General features: G+C 42.1%; 1 protein-coding gene across 8 annotated transcripts in view; it reads right to left on the bottom strand.

Annotated features, from left to right (window-relative positions):
• Positions 1-26,519, bottom strand: part of BIN1 (bridging integrator 1) — a 142,704-nt gene extending 116,185 nt beyond the window's left edge. For 2 of the 8 annotated variants that reach the window (XM_070729905.1, XM_070729914.1), the window contains exon 1: positions 26,284-26,487. In XM_070729905.1, the coding sequence (XP_070586006.1) occupies positions 26,284-26,364 (81 nt within the window). In that variant the 5' untranslated portion in view covers positions 26,365-26,487. Of the gene's footprint in view, positions 1-26,283 lie in introns of all 8 variants that reach the window. The other 6 variants (XM_070729896.1, XM_070729923.1, XM_070729962.1 and 3 more) reach the window with 5 other exon arrangements.
• Between the last annotated feature and the right edge of the window lie 346 nt (positions 26,520-26,865).

The following is a 26,865-nucleotide window of genomic DNA, read 5'->3' as shown; positions in this document are numbered from 1 at the left end:
AGCTGGGCCCAGGAGATTACCAACGCTTCCTTGGGGAGGGGAGTTTTTCCAACACTCTATAAAGAAGCGCTCGTGCGCCCCCTCCTCAAGAAGCCCTCCCTGGACCCAGCCGTACTCAACAACTATCGTCCAGTCTCCAACCTTCCCTTCATGGGGAAGGTTGTCGAGAAGGTGGTGGCACTCCAGCTCCAGCGGTCCTTGGAAGAAGCCGATTATCTAGGTTCCCAGCAGTCGGGTTTCAGGCCCGGTTACAGCACGGAAACTGCTTTGGTCGCGTTGATGGATGATCTCTGGCGGGCCCGGGACAGGGGCTTGTCCTCTGTCCTGGTGCTTCTTGACCTCTCAGCGGCTTTCGATACCATCGACCATGGTATCCTTCTGCGCCGGCTGGAGGGGTTGGGAGTGGGAGGCACTGTTCTCCAGTGGTTCTCCTCCTACCTCTCCGGTCGGTCGCAGTCGGTGTTAGTGGGGGGTCAGAGGTCGACCTCTAGGTTTCTCCCTTGTGGGGTGCCTCAGGGGTCGGTCCTCTCCCCCCTGCTATTTAACATCTACATGAAACCGCTGGGCGAGATCATCCAAGGGCATGGGGTGAGGTATCATCAATACGCCGATGATACCCAGCTTTACATCTCCACCCCATGTCCAGTCAACGAAGCAGCGGAAGTGATGTGCCGGTGCCTGGAGGCTGTTGGGGCCTGGATGGGTGTCAACAAACTCAAACTCAATCCAGACAAGACGGAGTGGCTGTGGGTCTTGCCTCCCAAGGACAATTCCATCTGTCCGTCCATTACCCTGGGGGGAGAAACATTGACCCCCTCAGAGAGGGTTCGCAACTTGGGCGTCCTCCTCGATCCACAGCTCACATTAGAGAAACATCTTTCAGCTGTGGCGAGGGGGGCGTTCGCCCAGGTTCGCCTGGTGCATCAGTTGCGACCCTATTTGGACCGGGAGTCACTGCTCACAGTCACTCATGCCCTCATCACCTCGAGGCTCGACTACTGTAACGCTCTCTACATGGGGCTACCTTTGAAAAGTGTTCGGAAACTTCAGATCGTGCAGAATGCAGCTGCGAGAGCAATCATGGGCTTCCCCAAATATGCCCATGTCACACCAACACTCCGCAGTCTGCATTGGTTGCCGATCAGTTTCCGGTCACAATTCAAAGTGTTGGTTATGACCTATAAAGCCCTTCATGGCACCGGACCAGATTATCTCAGGAACCGCCTTCTGCCGCACGAATCCCAGCGGCCAGTTAGGTCCCACAGAGTGGGTCTTCTCCGGGTCCCGTCAACGAAACAATGCCACTTGGCGGGACCCAGGAGAAGAGCCTTCTCTGTGGCGGCCCCGGCCCTCTGGAACCAACTCCCCCCAGAGATTAGAATTGCCCCTACTCTCCTTGCCTTTCGTAAGCTACTCAAAACCCACCTCTGCCGCCAGGCATGGGGGAATTAAGACTTCTTCTCCCCCTAGGCTGATACAACTGTATGTATGGTATGTTTGTACGTATGTTGTTTTTATATATTAGGGGTCTTAAGTTAGTTTTTTAGTATTGGATTTTTTACTGTACATTGTTCATGATTGTTGTTAGCCGCCCCGAGTTTTCGGAGAGGGGCGGCATATAAATCCAATAAATGAAATGAAATGAAATGAAATGAAGCTATATAGTCTATATATAGCCTAACTGCTATTGCTATTACAGAAAGTAATTCAGTTCCTCATTGAGTACTGAGTTCTGGGAACACAAAGAAAGTTTCTGATAAACTGGATATGAGAGATCCAGCCTCAAAGCAGAGAATGAAAAAGTGCACTTGAGAACAGAGCAAAGCACGCAAGAGCTATGGGGAGGAAGTGTTCTTTAATTAACTGATTTTAAGCTTGATGAGAATTGTCTCTTACAGGTTTTAAGATTATATTTTTATCCTGGATTAGCATAAGAGATGCCATTTTGAAACCCATTGGATTGTCCCTCTGGTCTGTCCACTACATGGGACTTGACAGTGGAACAGATTGAGAAAAAAGGCAATTGTTAAAAAATAGACACTATATCCTTTTTTTTTTTTTAAAGAGTATGATGTTTTATTATTGTTGAACCGGGGTGGCGCAGTGGTTAGAGTGCAGCACTACTTCAGCTAACTGCTAGCTGTAGTTCAACAGTTCAAATCTCACTAGTGGCTCAAGGTTGATTCATCCTTCCATCCTTCCAAGGTGGGTAAAATGAGGACCCAGATTGTTGGGGACAATATGCTGATTCTGTAAACTGCTTAGAGAGGGCTGTAAAAGCACTATGAAGTGGTATATAAGTCTAAATGCTATTCTATTAAAAGGGGGCATGATAGCATTTTTCAAAAGCTATCAAGAACACTATTAAGGCTACAAATAATAGAAGTATGCAACCTGCAGACGATTGCCCTGTTATTGGAGAATTAATTATTTCAGAGTTCAAAAGACATATAAGGGATTTAAAGTTAAGAAAAAAGATTCCACTTGAAAAGTTTATTTATTCGTTCATTCAATTAATTTCTATGGTTACCCATCTTGCAATTCAGAAAATACATTGCATTTTTTAAAAAAACATTTTAAAACAATAAAAACAGGAATACCAGTAAGTAGCATGCAAAAAACATGCAATTCAGCATACACTAAGCTCACCATACGTCCCACTTTTGGTGGGACAGTCCCGATTTTTAATAATTTGTCCTGTGTTTTGCGGGATTTTTTAAAAGTTCCAATTTTCCTTTCTCTGGACGGCCCAGAGCGAATAAAGTGCTTCTTTTCTCTGGGTGTTGAGAGAGGGAATAAACTTCTCCTACCGCCCAGAGAAAGGAAGGACTTTATTCGCTCTGGGCAGTTTAGAGCAAATAAAGGGTTTCCTTTCTCTGGGCGCTGGGAGAGGGAATAAACTTCTCCCAGCACCCAGAGAAATGAAATGCTTTATTCGCTCTGGATGGCTCAGAGCGAATAAAGCAATTCCTTTCTCTGGGCGCTGGGAGGAGGAAGCTTCTGCCACCACCGAGAGAAAGGAAGCACATTCCGTTATTGGCTGGCCTGCCAATCTTGGGATAGAGTGCGGCCCCTACTTCTTCCCGGTTAGAAAAGGGGAGGAGGGATGAAAGCAGTGATGGCTCCAGGGATGGGCGCGTCTCCCAGGGAGACTAGACCAAATTTTTAATCAAGCATTGCCCCACCCCCCATCAATGGTGTTCTGCTTTACCAATGTTAAAATCTGGTCACCTTAACATAGACAGGAACAAGATATATTACCAGTTAACAACATAATCAGGAAATTAGACTCTTGGCACATTTAGCACCCCAGGCTGAGGAGCATTATTGTGAGCCACTTTGAGTCTTCAGAGAGGGGTGGCATACAAATCTAATTTATTATTATTATTATTATTATTATTATTATTATTATTATTGTTGTTGTTATTATTATTATTGTTATTATTATTATCATCATCATCACCACCACCATCATCAATAATAATAATAATTATTATTATTATTATTATTATTATTATTATTATTATTGTCAGATTGCTAACATTAACAGCAGGCCACAGAAGACTTCTGATCCTTCTTTGCTCGCATCTTCCTCAACATCTCAGAAGGCAGAAGTTACACACCTTAGGGCTCAGGTTAATATTTTCCAAAATTGAATAATACTTCACATAAGGGTTATTTAATTGAGAGTGTGGTTTAACATTGATTATGTTTTGACATGCAGCTGAAACATCGTGACTCCTTAGCTCAGTGATGGCTAACCTTTTTATCATCATGTGCCAAAAGTGTGCGTACATGCCCCCACCCATAATGCAATGCGTGAGAGACCCACATGCCGCAACCCCTGCACATGCACCCATGACCCCTGTGTTCCCCCCTGCACATGCACACACAACCCCCCCATGTTCCCCCCGTACCCCATTTTGGGCCTAGCAGGCCTCACTGCAGCCTCATGGGAGCAAAAATGGGCCGCAGCCCTCATGTCCACTTTGGGCCTTGTAGGCCTCCCTGCACTTATAACCCCTAATACAATGTGTGTGCGACACCCCCCTCCCCCCATTCGCATGCCCACCCTGCAAATGTGCAACAGAGACTGAAAATCAGTTGGCTGGCGGGAGGTGCATATACATGCATGGTGTAGCTAAGCTGAGGTGACGGCTAGCGTGCCTGCGGAAAGGGCTCTGCATGCCACCACTGGCACACATGCCATAAGTTCGCCATCACAACCTTAGCCCAGTAGCAGAATTGTAAGCTAGCTTCCCTTTGTGCTTCATTCAAACCTGGTCTGATGCAGAAAAATCACGCTGCATTCCCACATCTAATTCTCCTGAACAGAGAAAGTGCCCCAAAATAATACAGCAGTTGTCATATATATAAGGGAGATCGTGATGTGTTGAAACTATCACTAAGCACACAGGTACACATCCCATATACACATGGGATTAGTCTTGTATCCATTCAACCAGAACACAATAACTAGGTTTACACATCCCAGTAAGCTGTTTGTCTTTGCCTTAGTGTGTTGTAGGAGGCTTGTACACCATGATTCATGGCTTAGCTTAACTATGGGATGCCACAAAGTGTTTGATCTAGATGAAGGGTCAAACTGGCGGCCCACAAGCTAAATGTGATTTAAACAAAAAATTGGCTACTTCTTCCTATCTTTCTGCTTATTTTATCCATGTCAAGCTCTTTAAAAGAGGAAGGACTTGAGCTTGATTATGAAGGAACATGTTTATTAAGAAATAGTAATCAGTATTTCTAATGAAGTTTTAGAAGAACGAAGATTCAAAATTAGGAACAATCTGAAGTCATCATTAATTCAAAATAAAAGTAAGATAGAATAGCAAATGTGGAATAAAAGGTTATTCCCAACATATATTCCATTCAGACTTTCAAATTTTTTCAGAGCAAACTCTACAGATATTCGGAAAACTAGCCTATTAGCTGTTTTAACCCTCTGGGCCAGAATAGCGTCATTTAATTCAGCTTGCATCAATGTCACATTCCATGCCCTGTAACTCCACAACATTGTGAGTATCTGGCATTTGGGTAGCATTTAAGATGGCTTAGTGAAACACTATCTATAGCTAGCTGTAACCCTAGCAAGAGCATTGCAAGCAAAAAATAGTGCAGTTTCCACAGGCTCCACATCCCTACTTCTCGGGGAAGAAAAACAGCCATTATGTCCCGTAGCGCTTTATAAATTAAGCATATTATTATTATTATTATTATTATTATTATTATTATTATTATTTAAATTTGTATGCCGCCCTTCTCCGTAGACTCGGGGTGGCTCACAACAATAGTAGCAAAACAATATGTAATACAAATCTAATAATTTAAACTAAAAACCCATAATTTAAAAACATGCACACAACACACCATACATAAACAATATAGGCCTGGGGAAGTTATTTCAGTTTCCCCATGCCTGACGGCAGAGGTGGGTTTTAAGAAGTTTACGAAAGGCAAGGAGGGTGGGGGCAATTCTAATCTCAGGGGGGAGCTGGTTCCAGAGGGTTGGGGCCGCCACAGAGAAGGCGGTGTTTTGATTCTTCAGTATGGAATGGCCACATTCCATACAAAGAGGCAGGATTTAAATGGAGAATAAGTGATGACGTAGAATAATAATCGTTCTCGGTCCACACTGAATTGAAATACAGAAGCAGAAATGGAATGGCGTATACAGGTAGTCCTCGACTTATGACCACAATTGAGCCCAAAATTTCTGTTGTTATAGTGAGACATTTGTTAAGTGAGGTTTGCTCCATTTTATGACCTTTTTTGCCTCATTGGTTAAGTGAACTGCTACAATTGGTAAGTTAGTAAGCCAGTTGTTAAGTGAATCTGTCTTCCCCCATTGACTTTGCTTATCAAGAGATCGCAAAAGATGATTACATGACCTTGGGATACAGCAAGAGCCATAAATATGAACCATATAAATTTTTGAGTAAAATGGGATCAACTCACTTGCCTATTCCCTCCTGACCAGAACTCAGAAAATCGGGAAGGCTTAATTTATTCCATATACAAGAAATAAAAGGAAGAGGAGATTCTAAATAAAGGTATTCATTGTGATTCAGCTCCCTGCCTTATTCCAGTTTTTTATCTTCTTAATTTGTTAATCTATAAATAGGGGAAGAGAAGGAGGAGGAGCATAGAATGGGTCAAGGGAAGAAGCATAAAGTTCAGCAACCAGCTTTCCTCATTCTAGCTGCAAGGTCATAATTGCAGAGTGTTCATTCTTTGTCTATTGATGCACAAAAGAGAGCCGGAAAGTTCAAGAAGTCAATCAAACCCTTTGATCATGCCCATTTCTGAAATAGGCTACCAACTTTCAGACAGCAAGTTAGATAAGGGACTTCACAGAGATCAACCATTATGCCAATTTGTCCTAGTATAATTTTCTGTCAAAGTCCTAAGGGTGCCCACACTCAAATACATGTGCTGTGCATAGGTTTTCTGAATAAAATCTAAATTCCAACTCAAGCAATTAACATTAACAACATTTCCAACAGAAAAAGTCCTCTAAACTTGTCAACAATATAAAATAAAGGCAGGGCAATATCAATCAAATAAAGGATATACAGGTACTGTATGTAATTTAAAAAAAGCTATTTTTGTTTCTCAACAGCTCTTCAGATACTAGATAAATCATAAAGGAAACTGAACAATATTAACTTATTAATAGCTCAGCTATTTTCTGCTACACCTTTTTCAAAGAATGAATGATCAATCTAGGACTCATTGCTTTAATTAAAATTTAAAATGGACTTTTAAATATTTTATTGCATATAAAAAAAGAAGAGAAGATCTTCCTTTATGTGAGGCAATATTCATAACAATGAATATATTATCTACAATACATAAAATATGTGCCTCAGGTTTGAGAAATGTGGTAAACAAGAAATGTGATAAACAAGGCAAGAGCAGGTTATTTCAGAATTGTCAAGGGTATTGTTATTAAATAGAATCCTCCTTTGTGGGATCCAAATGTTCCCTGTTTGAAAATCCATTAGTTACACAGAAACATTAACCAAATGCTTATATGCAGCTTAATATCTTCAGACATGCGTATTGAGAACAGGTTTTAAAAATATTTTCCTGCCTTTAAATCCCTTATTCTCAGGATATTATTTCTAACAACACTTCCTCTCTTAAATGGTGTTTTGCTAGCCTGATGCCACTAGGAAGAGATTTCTTTACTTATTTTCTTTTCTTCAGTACCCAGTAACAATCCACTCCTCCATGGCCTTGAAAGAGAGATGTTGTTGGGCCATTGTAATCTGATGTGTTTGGTGTAAACTAATTCAGTAGTACCTCGTGATACGAACCCCTCGTCATACGAACTTTTCGAGATACGAACCCGGGGTTTGGAACTTTTTTGCCTCTTCTTACGAACTTTTTTCGCCTTACGAACCTACCACCGTGAACGCCGAACCCGGGAGTTTAGCAAAAGTTCGAGTTTGGGTTCAGAAGAAAGCCGAGAAGCGCCGTCGCCCATCTGTCGCCCTTCCGAAACATGGACTCCAGGAAGGACGTCTTCGTGACATCAAAGCTCTGCCCTTGGAATTCCCTATTGGGATTCCCCACATCCGTTTGAGCCTCCCGACTGGCTGACAGCTCCATGGCTCTTCTGCGAAGGTGACAGCTGGGTGGCAGCACTTCTCGGCGTTCTTCCGAACCCAAAACCGAACTTTTGCTGAACTTTTCAGGTTCAGCGTTCGGGAGAATGCCGAGAAGCGCCCAGCTGTTTCAGAAGGCACCCAGCAGAATGCCGTTTTTGCAAAAAAAAAATTGGCTTGCACGCATTAATCGGTTTTACATTGTTTCCTATGGGAAACATTGTTTCGTCTTACAAACTGTTCGCCTTACATACCTCCTCCCGGAACTAATTAAGTTTGTAAGACAAGGTATCACTGTATTGTAATCTAGGTTTCCCAAGGCCCAAATTCACATTTTCCATCAACAGTCCTTCCAAATCATACTCTATAGAGCAGGGGTGTCAAACTTAAGGCCCAAGGGCCAGATCCGGCTCACAGGGTGCTTAGATCTGGTCCGTGAGGCCTCAGCCAGAGAAAACAGCTCGGGAAAGCCACAGGCAGCCCTCCCAAGCTCCATTTTCACTTGCAGGAACCATCACAGCTGAAAAAAGGAACCAAGGAGCTGTTTTTGTTGGCACAGAATTCAGGCCACTAGAGGTGCCCCCAGGGGTGGGCTAGGGGTGACAGGGGGGAACACAGTGGGATAACAAAAATGGAGCTCCACCCCAGAGCACACAATTTGCATTGAAAGATGTTGAAAGAAAATGCATAAGCCACGCCCACAGTGTGGTAGTAAAAATTTTGGTAGCCTATCCAACATGACATTGAGCTGGCCATGCCCACCTTTGCCATGTCATGCCCTCCCTGCTTCCCGCCTAAAGTCAAACACAACCCTGATGCAGCCCTCATTGAAATTGAGTTTGACATGTCTGTTATAGAAAGATTACCAATAGGCTTCTGAGGGTAATTCAGGGTGCTGGTTGCCTATACTGTATTGTAAAGCTCTTGCTGGCACGGGAGCTAGTTATTTAAGGCAGTGTTTCCCAACCTTGGCAACTTGAAGATATTTGGACTTCAACTCCCAGAATTCCCCAGCCAGCAAATGCTGGCTGGGGAATTCTGGGAGTTGAAGTCCAGATATCTTCAAGTTGCCAAGGTTGGGAAACACTGATTTAAGGAACTGTGTGTCTTCTGCCTGGCCTGTATTAATAGGCAGATTTGGCATGCTCCAGGTCCCGTCCATTAAGCAGTGCCACCTGAAGTCTGCTTTCCTTGTTGCAGTGTTTGCCCTCTGGGACACTGTTTCTCTCCAAATAGGTCTGGCCACCTCCACGGCTATGTTTGAAAGAATCGGTTTAAAGTAGGCACTATGTCTCTCTCTTAATGATTGCCTTACTTCCAAAGCGTGGGCGGGGTTTTTGTTGTTGTTGTTTTAACTGTATTCTATGTACCGTTACCACCCAGAGTCATTAGAGACCTGGGTGGCCTTATAAAATTCCAAAGTAATAAATAAACAGGGATTATAATCGGCTCATAACCATGTTAAATATTTGCAAGCTGCAGAAGTGTAAGGCTGTTACAGTTATAAAATTAGCATACTTGAGATGCATTGCTGTCTCTAAGAATGTGAATATGTACTGTTGAAATGAAAGTTTGTATTTAATAATTGTGTATTTATATCACCCCATTGTTATAGCTATAATCTTAAAAAATAGCAATAAACAATAAAATTCAATGTAACAATTAAGAACAAAATGGCAGTTTGCCAACACAACTTTATTGACTATTAAATATTGACTATTCCTGAAGTATTTTTTAAAAAACTATTTTTAATAGTAAAATGTGATTCAGATGGAGTTGATCTGATCAGACAGAGTTAATTTGATCAAAAGCTAAACCATTAGCAATCACACTACAGTGGTCCCCCGATTATCGCGAGGGTTCCGTTCCAGGACCCCTCGCGATGATCGGTTTTTCGCGAAGTAGCGGTGCGGAAGTAAAAACACCATCTGCGCATGCGCAGATGGTGTTTTTACTTCCGCCGCAGCAGCGAGGAGCCGAAGATTGGGGTTTCCCCGCCGCCCACGCAAACTCCTCGCTGCTGCCGTGCCCGCCGCTTGTCTGCCCGCCGCTTGTCCACCGCCTGCCTGCCCGCGCGCCCGCCCTTCGCCCGCCCATGCCGTTCGCTCGCGCCGCTTCCCAGCTGAGTCCTGAAGCGAACTTCCGCGTTTGGCTTCAGGACTCAGCTGGGAAGCGGCGCTGGGGTTTCCCCACCGCCCACGCAAACTCCTCGCTGCTGCCGCGCCTGCCACTTGTCCGCCCGCCGCTTGTCCGCCGCCTGCCTGCCCGTGCGCCCGCCCTTCGCCCACCCACGCCGTTCGCTCGCGCCGCTTCCCAGCTGAGTCCTGAAGCGAACTTCCGCGTTTGGCTTCAGGACTCAGCTGGGAAGCGGCGCTGGGGTTTCCCCGCCGCCCACGCAAACTCCTCGCTGATGCCCGCCGCTCGCCCTCCCGCCAGCAAGAGGGGGAAGACCCAGGGAAGCTGCCCAGCAGCTGATCTGCCCGGCGCCATCTACGCATGCGTGGCCATAGAAAAAAGGGCGCGCATGCACAGATGGTGTTTTTACTTCCGGGTTGAAAAATCGCGATATAGCGTTTCGCAATGATCGAGATCGCGAAACTCGGGGGACCACTGTATTAGAAAATATCAAGAAGAGACAACTTGCATATAAATAACATTAAAAAAGAAGCTTAGATATTTATAACAGGAACAAAATAACTGCAGAGTTATACAAAGATAAGAAACAAAAAGGAGACAAATAATTACACAAAGTATAATATATAGAAAAAACAAGTACAATGTATGTATATATGTGTGTGCGATTGATGTGTATACATAATATATTTGTATATTTTTGCATCTGTACTGTATATGTATTGTGTGAGTGTGTGTGTGTATACCAACATACATATAAAACTTTATGTCAGGCACAAGAAATCAAGAATCAGAGTTCTTCAGATGAGTACAAGTTTATTCCTAAAAAAGAATCTGAACCACCAATGGTCAAGCCAAATTGCCTGAATTTTAATGGCTGGATTTTAATGGCTGAATGGCCTGATGATATGCTTGACTTTCTCTCAGGTTCAGCCTGGTCCTCTCCTACAATTTACAACTCATGGTTCTGGACACAGTTAAAGAAAATGTCTAAGAAATTTCAACTGATGCTTCAATTCAATGACTCTGAAGAAGACGGTCAATTTAGAGACAAAGTTCAAGGCATAAGGAATAACGTGATAGGTGACTTCAGTTTAGAGACTGTCATATCCTCAAATCTTCAGACTTGTGAGAGCTACTTTTTTATTAGAATTCACAAATGATTCATTAACTGTTTCTTTTATTATTTATTTATTTGTCAACAAGTGCAAGGAAACAGGACACATTTTTTAAAATGGCACAAACAAATGGATATAAAGAAGCAAAACATAACCATAAACACACAAAATGAGTACATACAAATGGGCACAGTAGGCACCCTGTGCGCTTATGCATGCCCCCTTAGGGACCTCTTAAGAAACATGTAATCTTTCCCTGAAAATAATAGCATGTCAATTTTTGATCCAAAAGACACAGCAGACCCCCTACTGTATTTAAAACTACGGTATACGGTAGGGTGCAATTCTGCTGCAGCAAAAACGCATCCAAACATGCAGCTGCATGTTGGATGCGTGTTGGATGTGTTTTAAATCTGATTTGCATCCATCTAGATCTACAGGTTCTTCTTTGAAACACATTTTTGGGATTATTTTTACCAATTAAGGACGTCCTTCTTTTACCAAAACTAAGCTAAATACATTTCTTTCTTGCTATTTTCTTCTATAAATTCTTCCAACTCCATTTTTACTATTAAGAGAAATACGAATTTCCACATATAATATAGCAAACAAATAGAAAACATATGCTCCATTAATGAGGAATATTTCTGAAAAGTTGAGATAAGGTGAATCATTCCTCTTCTCTTCTTTATGCACAATAAGCAGCCCATTTGATCTATCATTTCCCTTTGCTCCATTGATATCACGGACTATTTTAGAATATCCAAAATCCCTACTGGCAATTTATTTTTTATTTTCCTCTTATATAAAGCAATATAAATGAATTCTGCTTTGACCATGCACGTTTCTGAATTTTACAGAGGTTTGATACTGAACTATAAAACAGCATTCAATTTTTCTTCTGCTACCACTTTCAGCCCAAGTTCTATAAGTTGTAAAAATTTTAAATTCCATACATTTAGTGGTAAGAGTTGATGACTTACAAAGAGCAATACAAATCAGTGCAGTAGCACTAGTTATGTCACAATCAAAGCAGTGGTGGGTGTGCAGTCTGGCCCAGCTTTTCTCTTAAAGAGAGACAGAAGGATCATATTCTTGTTTTGTAAATTACAGTATCGTAATAACAGAAGCTCCTGTTTTTCTTTTAAAAATAAGGCTAATGATTCACCAACTGAGATGAAGAAAGCCTCCCTGTAAGCAATTTGATTTTTTTTACAAAACTTTCATACTGAGAAAATCATGGTCTGTTCACCAAACAGGATGCCAGCAGGCTCATCTAGAGAATGTAGACCAGATCATGTGGCACACAGACCTCTTTCAAAGGATAGACTGACAATGCTTATTGAGTGAAGCAGACTTCTGCCTAAAGCAGTGTTTCTCAAATAGTGGGGTGGACCCCCTGGGGAGGCACGGAGCAATGCCAGGGGATGCATGACCCCCGGGGAACATGCTTTTTTTGCTGCAGGGAGTAAGGGTTTTTTGCACCGAACAATAGCACACAGCGCAGCGCAGCAGGTATGAAATGCATGTAACAAATCCTTAGGAGACACCATGGAAAAATATTGGACAGGGATGAAAAGAAAGGAGGAGAGAGACGGAGATAATGAGACAAATCTAAGTCTCCCTAAAGCTAAGACGTGGAAATATGACGAAGTGTATGAAGCGCTTGGCTTCACTGTGACTATGGTAGGAGACAAGGAAAGACCGCTATGTTTACTGTGTTTAAAAATGTTGACAGCAGACAGCGTGAAGCCTAATAAATTAAGGCGTCACTTAAACACATTACACCTCAATCACGCTGATAAGCTGCTTGAGTTTTTTCAGTGAAAACGTGCTGAATATTGCAAACAATCGTCCTGGCAGAGAGTTGGGGATGCGCGTGAAATGTTTACTTCTTCCTGGGGGGGTGTAACAGAAAATAATTGAGAAACATTAGCCCAAAGGTAGATTTGGCCCTGCCCATCACTAACCTTTTTAGAATTCCACAGAATGATTCAATAGATAGCGTTCTTTTATGTCCTCCTCTGGAACATTAAAAACCAGGTTGAAAAGACCTAGCTTCCCATCTGCTTCCCATCCTATCATGGTCAAAGTTCTCTGAAGAGAATGAAATCCTTCAGAGATGCAAAATTAAATCTACTGAATCGTTTAGTACAGTGTATCTTAAGCTTGGTAGCTGTGTGGACTTCAATTCCCAGAATTTCTGAGCCAGTTTGCCAAGTTCTCATCTTCAAGTTGCCAAGCTTAAGAAACACTAATATAGCACAAAGATTTTTTTTTTTTTAAGAAAAGGACAAATATCTGGAGAAAGTGTAATGGAAGATATGGCAATTGTGCAAGAGAACTTCAGTATCATGAGAAGTAATGAGAAGAGAAGACTATTTCGAACAAAAGTCATCCATATTTTTTAAAGGTTTTATTCATTGCTTATTCTTACCAACTTTTAAAGATAATGTGAAAATATAAAAATAATGAAATCATTATTAGACAGCTCCGCCAAAGATAGTGATTTTCCATTATTGTCCTATGATATTTATTTATTTATTTATTTATTTATTTATTTGTTTGTTTGTTTACTTGTTTGTTTGTTTGTTTATTACAGCATATGTCGCCCAACTCCCAAAGGACTCCGGGAGGCTTAGCAACGGAATACAATATTTTTTTAAAAATTAAGTATTGAAACAATTAAAACCCATACATATCATTACATGGTCAGATCTCGCCAATTACAACCACAAGCTCAACACCCTAGGCCTGCCAGAAAAGCCAGGTTTTAACTGCTTTTTGGAAGGCCAATAGGGTGGGGGCAGTTCTGACCTCCTGAAATAACTGGTTCCAGACATCCGGGGCAGCCACAGAGAAGGCCCTAGCCCGTGAGACTGCCAGCCAACACTGTTTAGCTGATGGGACCTGGAGAGACCAACTCTGTGGGATTGCACAAGTCACTGGGAGTTGTGTGGAAGAAGGCAATCTCAAAGATTACCTGGCCCTAAGCCATGTAGAGCTTTAAGGGTAATGGCCAACACTTTGAATTGTGTCCAGACACCAATAGGGAGCCAGTCCAGCTCGCGGAGAATTGGTGTGATGTGGGTGTACCTAGGTGCACCCACAACAGCTCACACAGCTGCATTCTGGACCAGTTGTAGTCTCTGAGCACTCTTCAAGGGTAGCCCCATGTAGAGCGTGTTGCAATAATCTAATTGTGAGGTGACAAGGGCATGATTGACTGTGAAGAGTGCCTCTCGATCCAGTTAGGGTTGAGTTGGTGCACTAGATGAACTTGTGCAAAGGTGCCTATAGCAACAGCAGTTAAATGTTGACCTAATATAGTTTTAGCTGTGAGTCCAGGAGGACCCCTAAATTTCTAATCCATTCTGAAGGGGACAATTTCTCCCTCCCAAAAGCCAAGGAGGGACAGTTGAAATAGTCTTTAGGAGGCCATATCCACAGCCACTTGGATATTGTTTAAAAAGGCATTTGTATATATACAGAGTTTGGTAGACAAAGTTTGGAAGATTCTTGCACAAAGGCCAATCATTCTAAACAAAGTTGCATAAACAACATAAGAAAAGAGCCTAAGAGAAATATCAATATAAGGACTAAACCTATCTATTAGATGGCAGAAAATAACCTTCTGTCTCAAACTGTTAATTTGTGGTAACATTAACCCAGGACACCAATAGTTATTGTGAGCAGACACAAAATTTACTATAATATGACATAATGAAATAGAACTTGAAAATATTCAAAGCCAGTCAAGAATTTCCTTGGGTGGTAACAAAACCAACTTAAAAGTGATATATTGTTAAGAGCCATTTTTTAATGTAATGTATGACTGACAGAAAAAAAAGATAGCTCAGATAAAAAAGTCATATTTCCAAATTAACTTTGCCCCATCTGATTCCTCCTGTACATCAAATGTATAGCGACCATATCAGTCTTCCCAGTTTGATGCCTTCCATGTGTACTAAACTGCCGTTCTCTGACTTCTTATGTTGATGGAAGTACTGGCAGGGAATTCTAGTAGCCAAATGGCATACTAGTGGAGTATTCTCAAAAGTCTGACATAATTAAAAGGTGTGAAAAGGCTGGTGTAGATCAGTGGTGGGTTGCTACTGGTTCGTATCAGTTCGCACAAACCGGTGGCAGAAATTGGCCATCATTGCCGAACCGGTAGTGAAGGCTGGCTTGCCATGCCCCAAAACCTGTTCCCTGGTCATCACTGCGTGAAACTGGCTGGTTCATGCACAGAGGGTCATACCCAGATGTGACACATGCACACACACTTCCAACACGACACACACACTTCCGAACCGGTAGGGAAGGTAAGAGAAACCCACTTGTGGTGTAGATTATATGAGCAGAAAGGCCAATAGACTGATATGATGTATGGTAGAATTGTAAGAATGTATGATAGACATTTTAAGGAACTATTACTCTGTATCCAACCACTATATACCTCATGTCCAGCTTTTTCAAGAAGATCACAATGATCAAACACAGTACTGAATTCAGAATTGACCTTTATACACAGAAAAGAGGAACTGGGAGTTAGCAAACATCTCAAGTGAGGAAAGCATGGATTCCTTTTTCTTATTACAAACCTGTCTATTCTCTCCCATCGCACATTGTTCCTTCAACCCTTACAAGCCCTTTCATTTATGCTCTGGATCCAAAGCATGAAATTAAGAGTAGGAGATTGAAGTTATTATATCAAATACCGGTACGCTTTTTATGTATATTTCATCTCCCACCATTCCGATATCTCATTGCCACCAAATTACAGGCAGATATTCCAAGCAGCCTTGAGTTCCCACAAGACTTCAGACTGACCATCTGTGAATTACAGAAATGAACATTTGCCTTCTGGATAAATATAGCAGAGATCTCCTGCATCTGTTACACAGATGACTAAAAAATTCAACCACCTGTCCTTAATTTTGACGTAGTTACTAAGAACACTATATAACTCCATTGTCCCATTTCTAGTCCATGTTATAATTTATTTCAAATTTCTGTTTAATACAAAAATCTTTCAGAATTAAGTATATGGACAATTAAGTATAAGTATATGGACAAGTTTACAATATTACAGAAAGCTCAAATGCTCCTATAGCTATGGTTTACAAACTATGCACTGATTGAAATTGGAGTTCCTTTTCTAAGAATAATAGTCAAAAATTCTTCATCCTCTCTCAATTTTCTCTAGAGTTGAACTTGTTGGTATATACACTGTATTTTCAAAGTCCATTCTTAGGTGAAGTAACAGTACACAAAATGTCAAAAACTGCTCCTATGCATTGCTAATTGACAAGGAATATTCAGAAAACACCGTGTTATATTCTGGCTTCTTCTGCTTTGCAACATGCACTAGAACTCTACAATACTGGCTGGCATCTATGCCAGGGACAAGTGATAAAACAAGCATCAGACATCAACATGCAAGTATGCAAGGGCAGGCTGTGCATCATGATATTACATATACCTCCAAATGTCATGAATTTGATGTAATTTCAGTTTGCTGTGGATGTCTATGACAATACACAGAGTAGATTGTAAAATTCCTTGTAGGTGTTCTGCTAAATTGTTAAATGGGATATTCTTTGACAATAATGATTGAGCATCAGTATACCAAAAGCACACCTGGAATGTTTATATTCCATCGAAGAGCCATGCTGAATCAGGCTAAAGCCCATCGAGTCCAGCGTTCTGTGTCACACAGTGGCCCACCAATTGTCCTTGAGGATCTTGAGCAGAAAGAGAAGGCAAGAACCTCCCTTTCACCTGATCCCCAACAAATGGTACTCAAGGGAATCCTGCCTGTCTCAACCAACATAGAGGCAATACATGGACATCTGTTTCAATAACCACCGATACACTTGGCATCCATGAATCTGTCTAATCCTGCCTTGAAGCTATCAAGGCTGACAGCTGTCATGGCCTCTTCTGGAAGTGAATTCCATAAACCAACGACCCTCTGGGTGAAGAAATATTTCCCTTTATTTGTCCTCGCTTTCTTACCTATGAGCTTTAGGGAGTGCCCCCTTGTCCTAGTATTGTGTGATAGATAAAATATTTTTTCTCTATCCACCTTTTCTATCCCATGCATGATTTTATACACTTCGATCAAGTCACTCCTTAAACACCGTCTTTCAAGGCTGAAGAGACCAAGGCATTGCAACCTGGTTTCATAAGGGAGATGCTCCATTCCCTTGATCATTCTTGTTGTCCTTTTTTGCACCTATATCCCAACATATATCTCAACACATAAAGAATGGCTGCTGGAACTGGGCACATCTAGTTTAATGAAAAGAAGGACTAGAGGTGGCATGATATAAATATTCCGATATCTCAGGGATTGCCATAGGGGCTCAATCTATTCTCCAAAGCAACTGAAGGCAGGACAAGAAGCAATGGATGGAAGCTAGTCAAGGAGAGAAGCCAAATAGACTATGTAGAAATTTCCTGACAGAACAATTAATCAGTGAATCAACTTGCCTTCAGAAGTTGGGAATGCTCCAACAAGGTAAGTTTTTAAGAAGAGAACCCTTTGCCTGCCTGAACAGTGGATTGGACTAGAAGACCTTCAAGGTCCTTTCCAACTCTGTTACTCTATTCTATTATATCCAAAGTCCATATCTTAATCGGTAAAGAGACAGAAAAGTAAAATTACTCTTAGTTAAATAGATAACCCTGTATTTGAAACCTTGTATTTAAATTCTTGGTAAGCTAAAATGGAGAAAATACACAAATACATCCTTAGCTTTTTTTTTGTGGAAGGTTTACCAAAACCAAAGTTCTTAAAACATTTACAAAATTGTTTCACAATAATCAGTGATAGCATTCCAAGAATATGTTCACAATCTAAAAAAACCCTTCCCCAATATAATATGTATTAGGATTTCATCTTTCAAAAATCTCAGCCAGCAATACCAATGGGATCTCAATCATTCTGGAAGCTAATAGGTTATGGCATAGAAGAAACTAGTTATTACTAAGTCAGTCTTCACACTAAATATTCTGTAAACCTAATTAATATCTTCATGAGAAAGCAGAAGGATCTCTGTCAAAGTGACCATGAGGTTTAACAAAGAAAACAGGGTATAGATTAATCCTTGAGCATTTCAGCTTCTGAAAATCAAACCAGCAATATCTTTGTATAATAAAATCATTTCCTTAATTTGCAATGTACTTCATGAAGGGTGACTCCCAGAATAAGACTATAAATCTGTAAAGAGTTTGAAGCAGATGTTTTGGATTAATTTTCATCAGCTCCTGCCAGCATGAGCAATGACCAGAAACTGTGTAAATGTAGTTCAAAACATCTGGAAGACATAAGATTACTTTTAAACTAAAGATTTACTTTTTAAGATACCCTTGAGTCACGCGCAACTTCCAGTAACTACATGAACACATTTCTTCACAATAGAATGGAAATTGCTTGCCATTATCTTCTTCTGAAATATTTATTTGATTGTTTATTAATTTAATATCCACAGTCTCCTTGTTTACAGCAAGCAAAGCATAAATAACTATTGTGATTACATTTAAAAACATTCATGGTACAAAATAAAAATTTTCAAACCACAAGAACAGTAATAATAATCAAACTACCAATAATCAATTGATTAAGGACATTATTTGTATTATTTATTTAATCTCCTTAAAGCATTCAAAACTCTTCAATTTCAATTAACTTTCAGAAAGTTAACAATATGGGAGCAAGGCAAGCCTGATTTCCATAAAAGAATTCTGCAATTTCCATCACAGAAAAGCAACACCTATCCATTTCTGTTCGACTACTACATTCAAAGTAGAAAATCGTCTCCAGGAACATACAAGTCAAGTTGGCCAGTTCTAGCTACCGATGGCAGTGCTACAAGAATCTCCATCCCAGGCCACCTAAAGCCTTGCAGATAATAACCAACACTTTGGATTTCACCCAGAAGCCAGAGGAAGATATTGTGGAATCCAAAGTACCAAAGTAATGTGATCATTGCAACCAATAACTGGATCACTCCTTCCTGACCAATTGAAGCTTATGGGTGGTCTTCAAAGGCAGCCCCATCCAGAGCGCTTTGCAATAGTTCATGTGAGCAATGATGGCAGAATGCATTCCTGTTGCAAAATATTCAAGTATGGTTTCAATTGGTACATCAAACAGAATTGGGCACCTCTACTTCACTAAATTATGAACCCGTTCTTTCAGGAGCTGTATCATGCCCTCCCCATCAATAGACAACACCAGAACTGACAGAAATTGATGTACAAACACTCTATCTTGCCAGCATTCAACCTCAATCTATTCCATGCCATCCAGATCACAACTGCACCTTAAGAGATGCCATAAGTATTCTTAACTGTAATTTCCAATGTCCCTCTATTGTTGGAAATAGTTTATATCAGAACCAGACAACCTACGGCCCTCCAGCTGTTGTTAAACTACAATTTCCAGCAGTCCCACCCACTCTCATTTCCAAAGGTAATGGATATAGGGTAATATACTTCAGCAATATATGGAGGGTTTATGACTATATATTTGTGGGGGACTACAGGAAACAGGCAGAAGAAGAGCTATGTGGATATGAGAAGAGGCAGTCCACCCAGAGTTGGGGCTTTGCAACATTTCAAAGAGACTTATACTGTACATTATTCATTCTAGCTTAAATTATATTAATATTTTAACCCATGAATTAAATTAAGAAATTCTATTTTCATGGTAGAAGATGAATCAATTAAGACATATTTTCTGCAAAAGAGCAATGGAAAAGTGTATTTTGTTCATGTGATTTATCTACCAGCTGAAACCTGTCATAGAGCTGTTGCCATACTTTGTAAGGGCAATATAGCTTTGCACAGTATAGTGCAACTCATCAACAGGCAAAGGCTTCTCCTGTAAATAGATCTGTCTCATTTAGAAACATGGTTCAGCTTAATCAACTTAGATGAGAAGTTAATATAACCTTTCCTCTAATATTATGTTTCCCATCCACTGGACTAGCCCATCTGCTGAAGATGGAATCACAAAACTCCTTTACAAGACAAGCAGGACTGGAACTGCCAGCTGTCTGCAAGGACAGCTGTTTGAAGTCAATTCAGTTACAGATCACCCCTTCACAAAAGTCCAAATATACAGGGAGGAGTCCAATGCAAGACACGATAAAAGATCATGCATGTCACAATATCACTGCAATGTGTAATTTGTATCATTTGCACAATGAAGTCATGTTGCCTGTGCCGTCACTCCCCTGTTCCCCAGATACCTACAAACACACATTTTGTCTTCATGTTTAAGGCCCTGCTCCCATTGTTGTCACAGGGTGGAAGTGAGGCATGAAATCATGAATAGGAATTTGGCAAAGGTCTTTCTCCAGAGGGAAAACAGTTGCTGGCCATCTGGACAATTGCACAGTGAGATTAAGAAACTCTCGATTATCTCCTTCCCAAACCAAGGTTTTTCATACAACAAAGTCTTCAGAAAGGAAATACTGTACTGGCCATCCCCAGCAGGCCTCAAGAAGGTTTGCAGAGTCACACCCTGAACAGATGACTAATGCCTAAGAGATAGAGAAAGTGTTACGGGATACCCAAAATAAAAGGAAAACTTCCTCTTTTTTCTACCACCATCCAGAGATAGCTGCATGGTGTCTGGTAGGCTTTGCCAGGAAGGTCAAGTGTCTGGGAACAAAAACAGGACAAGACAACTCCAGGATTAGTACTTAATGTTTATCACTTCAACACTATAGTTGTAGAGGTCCAAAAGCCAAATTGCCCCAAATCATCCATAGAACCAATAAGGGACTAGATAAAGAAACTAAAACATACAAGGAAAGGTTGCAGGAATTGGGCATGGATAGTCTAGCAAAGAGGAGGTCCAGAGGGGACATGATAGCAATCTTCAAATACTTGAGAGGCTGCCATGGGGAGAAGGGGGTCACATTGTTTTCCAAAGCACCAGAGAGCCAGACAAGGAGCAACAGTTGGAAGCTGTCCAAGGAGAGGTTCAACCTGGAAATAAGGAGGAACTTTCTGACGGTGAGAGCGATCAACCAGTGGAATGGCTTGCCAGCAGAGGTGGTGAACGCTCCAACACTAGAGACTTTCAAGAAAGGACTGGACTGCTATTGGACTAGTGTGATGTAGGGTCCCCTGCACCAGCAGGGGGTTGGACTAGATGATCTGCAAGGTTTCTTCCAACTCTAATAATAAAATTAAATTAAATTAAAACCACACAGATGGTGGTACATTTGAACCTGATCTCCCAAACCTAGGCTGATACAGCAGCAGCTGGTACCATGCAGACAAGAGACCACAGGGTAGTGAATTAAATTCGATGCTCCCATTGATCAATCCTAAGAGAGGTTTCCAGAGATGAAATATAGGTAGTCCTCAACCTACGACCTTAACTGAGCCCAACATTTCTGTTGCTAAGCAAAATGGTTGTTAAGTGAGATTTGCTCCATTTTACAAGCTTTCTTGTCATGATTGTTAAGTGAGTCACTGCAGTTGTTAAATAAGTAACCCAGTTGTTAAGTGAATCTGACTTCCCCACTGACTTTGTCAGAAGGTCACAAAAGGAGATCACATGAAACCCAGGACAATACAACCATCACAAATACTGGCCAGTTTTGCCGAGAATCTGAAGGTTGACCACAGGGATGTAGCAATGGTCGCAAGTGTGAAAAACTCCCTTTTTTTCCAGTGCCGCTGTAATTTCAAACAGTCACTAAACAAACTGTTGCAGGTCAAGGACTACCCATACTCTGCCCTTATTGAACAGTCAGTTAATAAATTACTTTCCACAGTGGGGGACAGAGGTTGTGTAAGAAAAGCCATTGTAGGAGCTTGTTACTACTGCTTGGAATTTTGAGATTTATTTATGTATATACGCATGTATGTATGTATGCATGTATGTATGTGTGTATGTATGTGTGTGTGTGTGTATGTGTGTGTGTATGTATGTATTTTATTTATTTATTTATTTATTATTTAGATTTGTATGCCGCCCCTCTCCGCAGACTCGGGGCGGCTCACAGCAGTGATAAAACAATATACAATAACAAATGTATGTATCTATGTATGTATGTATGTATGTATGTATGTATGTATGTATGTATGTATGTATAAGATTTGTATGCCGCCCAATCCCGAAGGACTCTGGGCGGCTTACAAAAATAAAAGTAATATAAAATACAATTTAAAATTCCTTTAGTATAGTCATATCATGTCATGCAATCATACTGTGGGTGGAATTAAGGAATAGGGATTTTGGAGGAAGAAATTTCCAATACATGTCTCAGGCCAGATCTGAAGGCACAGAAAAAGAAAAGCAGTCTGCCACTCAAAGACAACAAGGAATCCGGATCAAAACAGATCTGGCACAGCACCACCGGGCACACTGGTTTGTCCACCTCTTCCCAGCATTTATACCAATAGAATATACCGCTTCATAGTGCTTTTACAGCCCTCTCTAAGCGGTTTAGAGTCAGCCTATTGTCCCCAAGAAGCTGGGTCCTCCTTTTACCTAACTCGGAAGGATGGAAGGCTGAGTCAACCTGGTGAGATTCGAACTGCCAAATTGCAGGCAGCTGGCAGTCTATGCAACACTTCTGCCGTCCTTCCCCCACCCCCGGACTAGCCGCTCCAAGCCCTCGGAGAGGGGCGGTATACAAATCTAATAAATAATAATATTTATTTTATTTATTTTATTTATTTATTATATTTGTATGCCGCCCCTCTCCGCAGACTCAGGGCGGCTCACAGCAGTGATAAAACAATATACAATAACAAATCTAATATTAAAAGTCTGAGATAACAAATCTTACATTAAAAGTATAAAAACCCCAGTATATAAAAAAGCATAGACACAAACATACCATACATAAAACTACATAGGCAAGGGGAGATGTCTCAATTCCCCCATGCCTGACGGCAGAGGTGGGTTTTAAGAAGTTTATGAAAGGCAAGGAGGGTGGGGGCAATCCTAATCTCTGGGGGGAGCTGGTTCCAGAGGGTTGGGGCCATCACAGAGAAGGCTCTTCCCTTGGGTCCTGCCAGCCGACATTGTTTAGTCGACGGGACCTGGAGAAGGCCAATTCTGTGGGACCTAACGGGCCGCTGGGATTTGTGCAGCAGAAGGCAGTCTCGCAGATATTCTGGTCCGGTGCCATGAAGGGCTTTATAGGTCATAACCAACACTTTGAATTGTTACCAGAAACTGATCGGCAACCAATGCAGACTGCGGAGTGTTGGTGTGACATGGGCATATTTGGAAAAGCCCATGATTGCTCTCGCAGCTGCATTCTGCACGATCTGAAGTTTCCGAACACTCTTCAAAGGTAGCCCCATGTAGACAGCGTTACAGTAGTAATAACCTCTGGATGGCCTCAAGATGAATTAGTCCGGTGGCTCCCACCCTCCCCGCCACTTGGGCCAACCTAAGCTCTTGCAGAGCCTCTTCCGAAAGCCGCTTTATCCCAATAAGCCCCTTTCTTGCAGCTTGACCTCACACCTCAAATCAAAAGGGGAAAGTAAAAAAAAGGGCTGAGGGAAGAGAAGAGCCAGCTTTACAGGCAAGCCAAAGCACGAACGTTTCACTCTCCCCCCTTTGGACCACTAAAAGCCTTCACACCTAAGTCGAGGGGTCCTCAAACTTGGCAATTATAAAATTCTGGAAGTTGAAGTCCACAAGTCTTAAAGTTGCCAAGTTTGAAAACCTCTGCCTAAGTCTATAGAGATTCTCAGTCATCCAGATCACAGTTGTCCCAAAGGTGTGTTTTTTTTCTTCCAGGAGGCACCTGGATTTTCCTGGGTTTTTTTTTTTCATTTGAAGACATTTGGCTTCTCTTGAACAACTGTCCGCAAGGAATATTAAATCCTTCCATTTTCCCCAGTCCTGTCAGAACTGAAGAAGCTTCCTGGATGGGAAGTGAAACGTCTTCAAAAAAACCCAAGAAAGTCCAGTTGCCTCCTGGGGCGGAAAAAAACACATTTGGGACTTCACACCTAAGGGGAAGGTGGGGAAAGTTTGGGAATCCCTAGCCAGGAAGGTGCTGCAGTGAAACTCCGACTTGGTTTTAGTTCAGAGATAGGCAAAGTTGGCTCTTCTATGACTTGTGGACTTCAACTCCCAGAATTCCTGAGCTTATCATGTTAAGGGTTAGCTCAGGAATTCTGGGAGTTGAGGTCCACAGAGTTCCTAAGGAGTTGAGCCGCCTATAAATTAAATAAATAAATGTCACAGAAGAGCCAACTTTGCCTACCCCTGGTTTTAGTTTTATTAGACTGCAAGGGGGGGGCGGTCCCAAAGTCACTTCCATGGAGGAAATTCCTGAGGGAGAATATGTGCAGCCGAAGGCCTCTTTTTACCTCAAAGGAGAGGAAAGGAAATGCGGGGGGGGGGGGGGATTTGCCGAAGGGAAAGACGGCGGAGGGAAATCTCGCCCGCGTTTCATCTGACGTAACTTGAGCCGTGGCCGATCCGTTGTTTTTTTTCTTAACCCTGAAAAGATCGGTGATCTTTTGCAAGTCCAGCCCTCCCGCCCACATGTAAGAAGCGCAGCTCCCTCGGTGTCACAAAAAAAAAAGCACTCTCCCCCACCCCCGTGTTCATTAATCCGGCCATTAAGATATGCATGGTGGCGTGTTTTTGGTTTCTTTTGCTACTGTTTTATTTTTTTAACTCCTGGTTTTAAATTGTTTTAAAACCCGTTTTAAGGGGTTTTAAGATTGCATTTTATGTGTATTTTTTATTGTGAACCGCCTAGAGTCCTTCGGGAGTTGGGCGGTAGATTAAGTCTAAATAAATAGAGAGGTAGGTAGGTAGATTAGATAGATAGATAGATAGATAGATAGATAGATAGGTAGGTAGGTAGGTAGGTAGGTAGGTAGGTAGGTAGATACAGTAGATAGATAGATAGATAGATAGATAGATAGATAGATAGATAGATAGATAGATAGATAGATAGATAGAGATAGATAGATAGATAGATAGATAGATAGATAGATAGATAGATAGATAGATAGATAGATAGATAGATAGATAGATAGATAGATAGATAGATAGATAGATAGATAGATAGATAGATAGATAGATAGATAGATAGATCCCGCGCCAAGGCTGACCACCGAACTAAGTTTTGGCCATTGAAACCAAAAATGCGAGGGAGAGGGCTCTCTACTCTCCTCCATCGCCCCCGAGCCGCATTCAATCCTCTCGCTTCGACCGGTGCGACCAGAAATAGCCGCCGTCCTGCGTCAGTCGGGCAGCGCGCGAGTTGCCCCCCCCCCCCCGCTTCTAATATTTTGCCTCGCTCCATTCTCTTGCTTTGCCAAAGCCGCAAGGTGAAGTGGAGGGGGGGAGCATAGGATGGAACCTCCGCCCCCCTCCAGCCTCTCTGCCGACGCCCCGGAGCGATAAAACATGGCTAAGAAAGAAAGAAAGAAAAAGAGGGATCGGATGATGGGGATTATCTTTCGATCCAGAGCAGCAGCGTGCAGAAAAGCGGGCGCCTAGAATAAACCTTCGCCGCCCCGCCCCTCGGCCGAGAATTTAACAGGAGGGCTGAAAAGACTTCGCTCGATTCCCAATAATCCAGACTCACTATTTTTCCCGGGTGCTTTCCAGATGTGTTTTTTAAAGGGGGGGGGACTACCAAGCTTCCGGGGCCTTTTTCCCAATCTTGCGCTTTTAAGTCGCGATCGCCCCGATATTGATTTAATTTAATTGTTTTAAATCGGGGGGTTTTTTTGGGGGGGGGGGGTATTTAATATCATAGCGTATGTTTTGGTTGTGAGCCGCCTAGAGTCCCTAGAGAGTTAGGCGACATACAAATTGAAACAACCAGTAATAAATAAATAAGATTTGGAAAGAAAATCCCCAATCTGGAAATCATCGTCCTCCCCCCCCCAACCCCCCCCCCCCCAAAATATCCAGGGTGGGTCTTTGAGAAAACGCATGCAGGCGTGGGTAGGGGTGTCTTTCCTCCAGCGGATCTTCCCTCCTCCTTTCGAATACCGGGATCTCAAAGCGAGTACAACACACACACGCACCCCAAAACAATAGAGCCAACGGCGGGAGGTAGGGGGTGTAACGCGGTGGAAGGCGAAGACAAGATCGGACAACGTGGCCGAGCTGTCAATGTCAACGAAAGGAAGCAGACGGTGTTGGAGAGAATTGGTGCATTACGTTGCAACCGCCCCCCCCCCCCCCGACACAGGGATACCACATACACGCAGCAATTGCAACAGCAGCGCCCCCCCCCCTTTTTTTTTCTTTTGTTGCTTTCGCTTCCTCGGAGGTGAAGAAGTGTCCCCCGCAAACGATGAGCCTCCGAGAGCCTCCCTCGTTATTTCATTGGGTTTCTCCCTCCACCCTCCCGTCTCCTGCCTGCCCTTTTCCTTACCTTCTCTTGGGCCCTGGTGAGTTTCTTCTGCATGTTGCTGGCTATTTTCCCTGCCGTGACTCCCTTGCCCATCTCAGCCATCTTGCCGTCTTTTTAATTATGATTTTTTTAAAAATCGGTACGGCGGCGGTGGAAATGAATCAGATGGCGAGGAAGAGGAGAAAGACGGAGACCGAAAAAATGGCCATAGTCCTTCTCAAAAGCTTAGGGAGTAGAGGATACAGCCTTTTAAAGAGACAGTACAGCGCAGGCACGGCGGCGTCTTAAAGGAACAGAGCACCCGGGTTTGAAGCAGGGCTGCGCAGGAAGGTTTCCGGGTGGGAAATGGGACAGCGTGGATATGGATGAGAAAAGGGGGGGGGGGGTCAACCTGAGGAAGAATCAAGAGCCGATAGCGTTATTGATGTTGTTTCCCCCCAAGAATCTGGTTGACTAGTGACATAAACCGATTGGCATATGGATGAGGGCTTTTAATTTTAAAAGTAAAAATATTTGTTTTATTTATTTATTTATTTATTTATTAAATTTTTACGCCACTCAATCCCGAAGAATGGGACGGATTACAACAGTAAAATAGTATAA

Source organism: Erythrolamprus reginae, chromosome 1, assembly GCF_031021105.1.
Source record: "Erythrolamprus reginae isolate rEryReg1 chromosome 1, rEryReg1.hap1, whole genome shotgun sequence".
NCBI classification, from domain to species: Eukaryota; Metazoa; Chordata; class Lepidosauria; order Squamata; family Dipsadidae; genus Erythrolamprus; species Erythrolamprus reginae.
The sequence above is the reverse complement of the archived record's forward strand: the minus strand, read 5'-3'. Positions and strand labels throughout refer to the sequence as shown.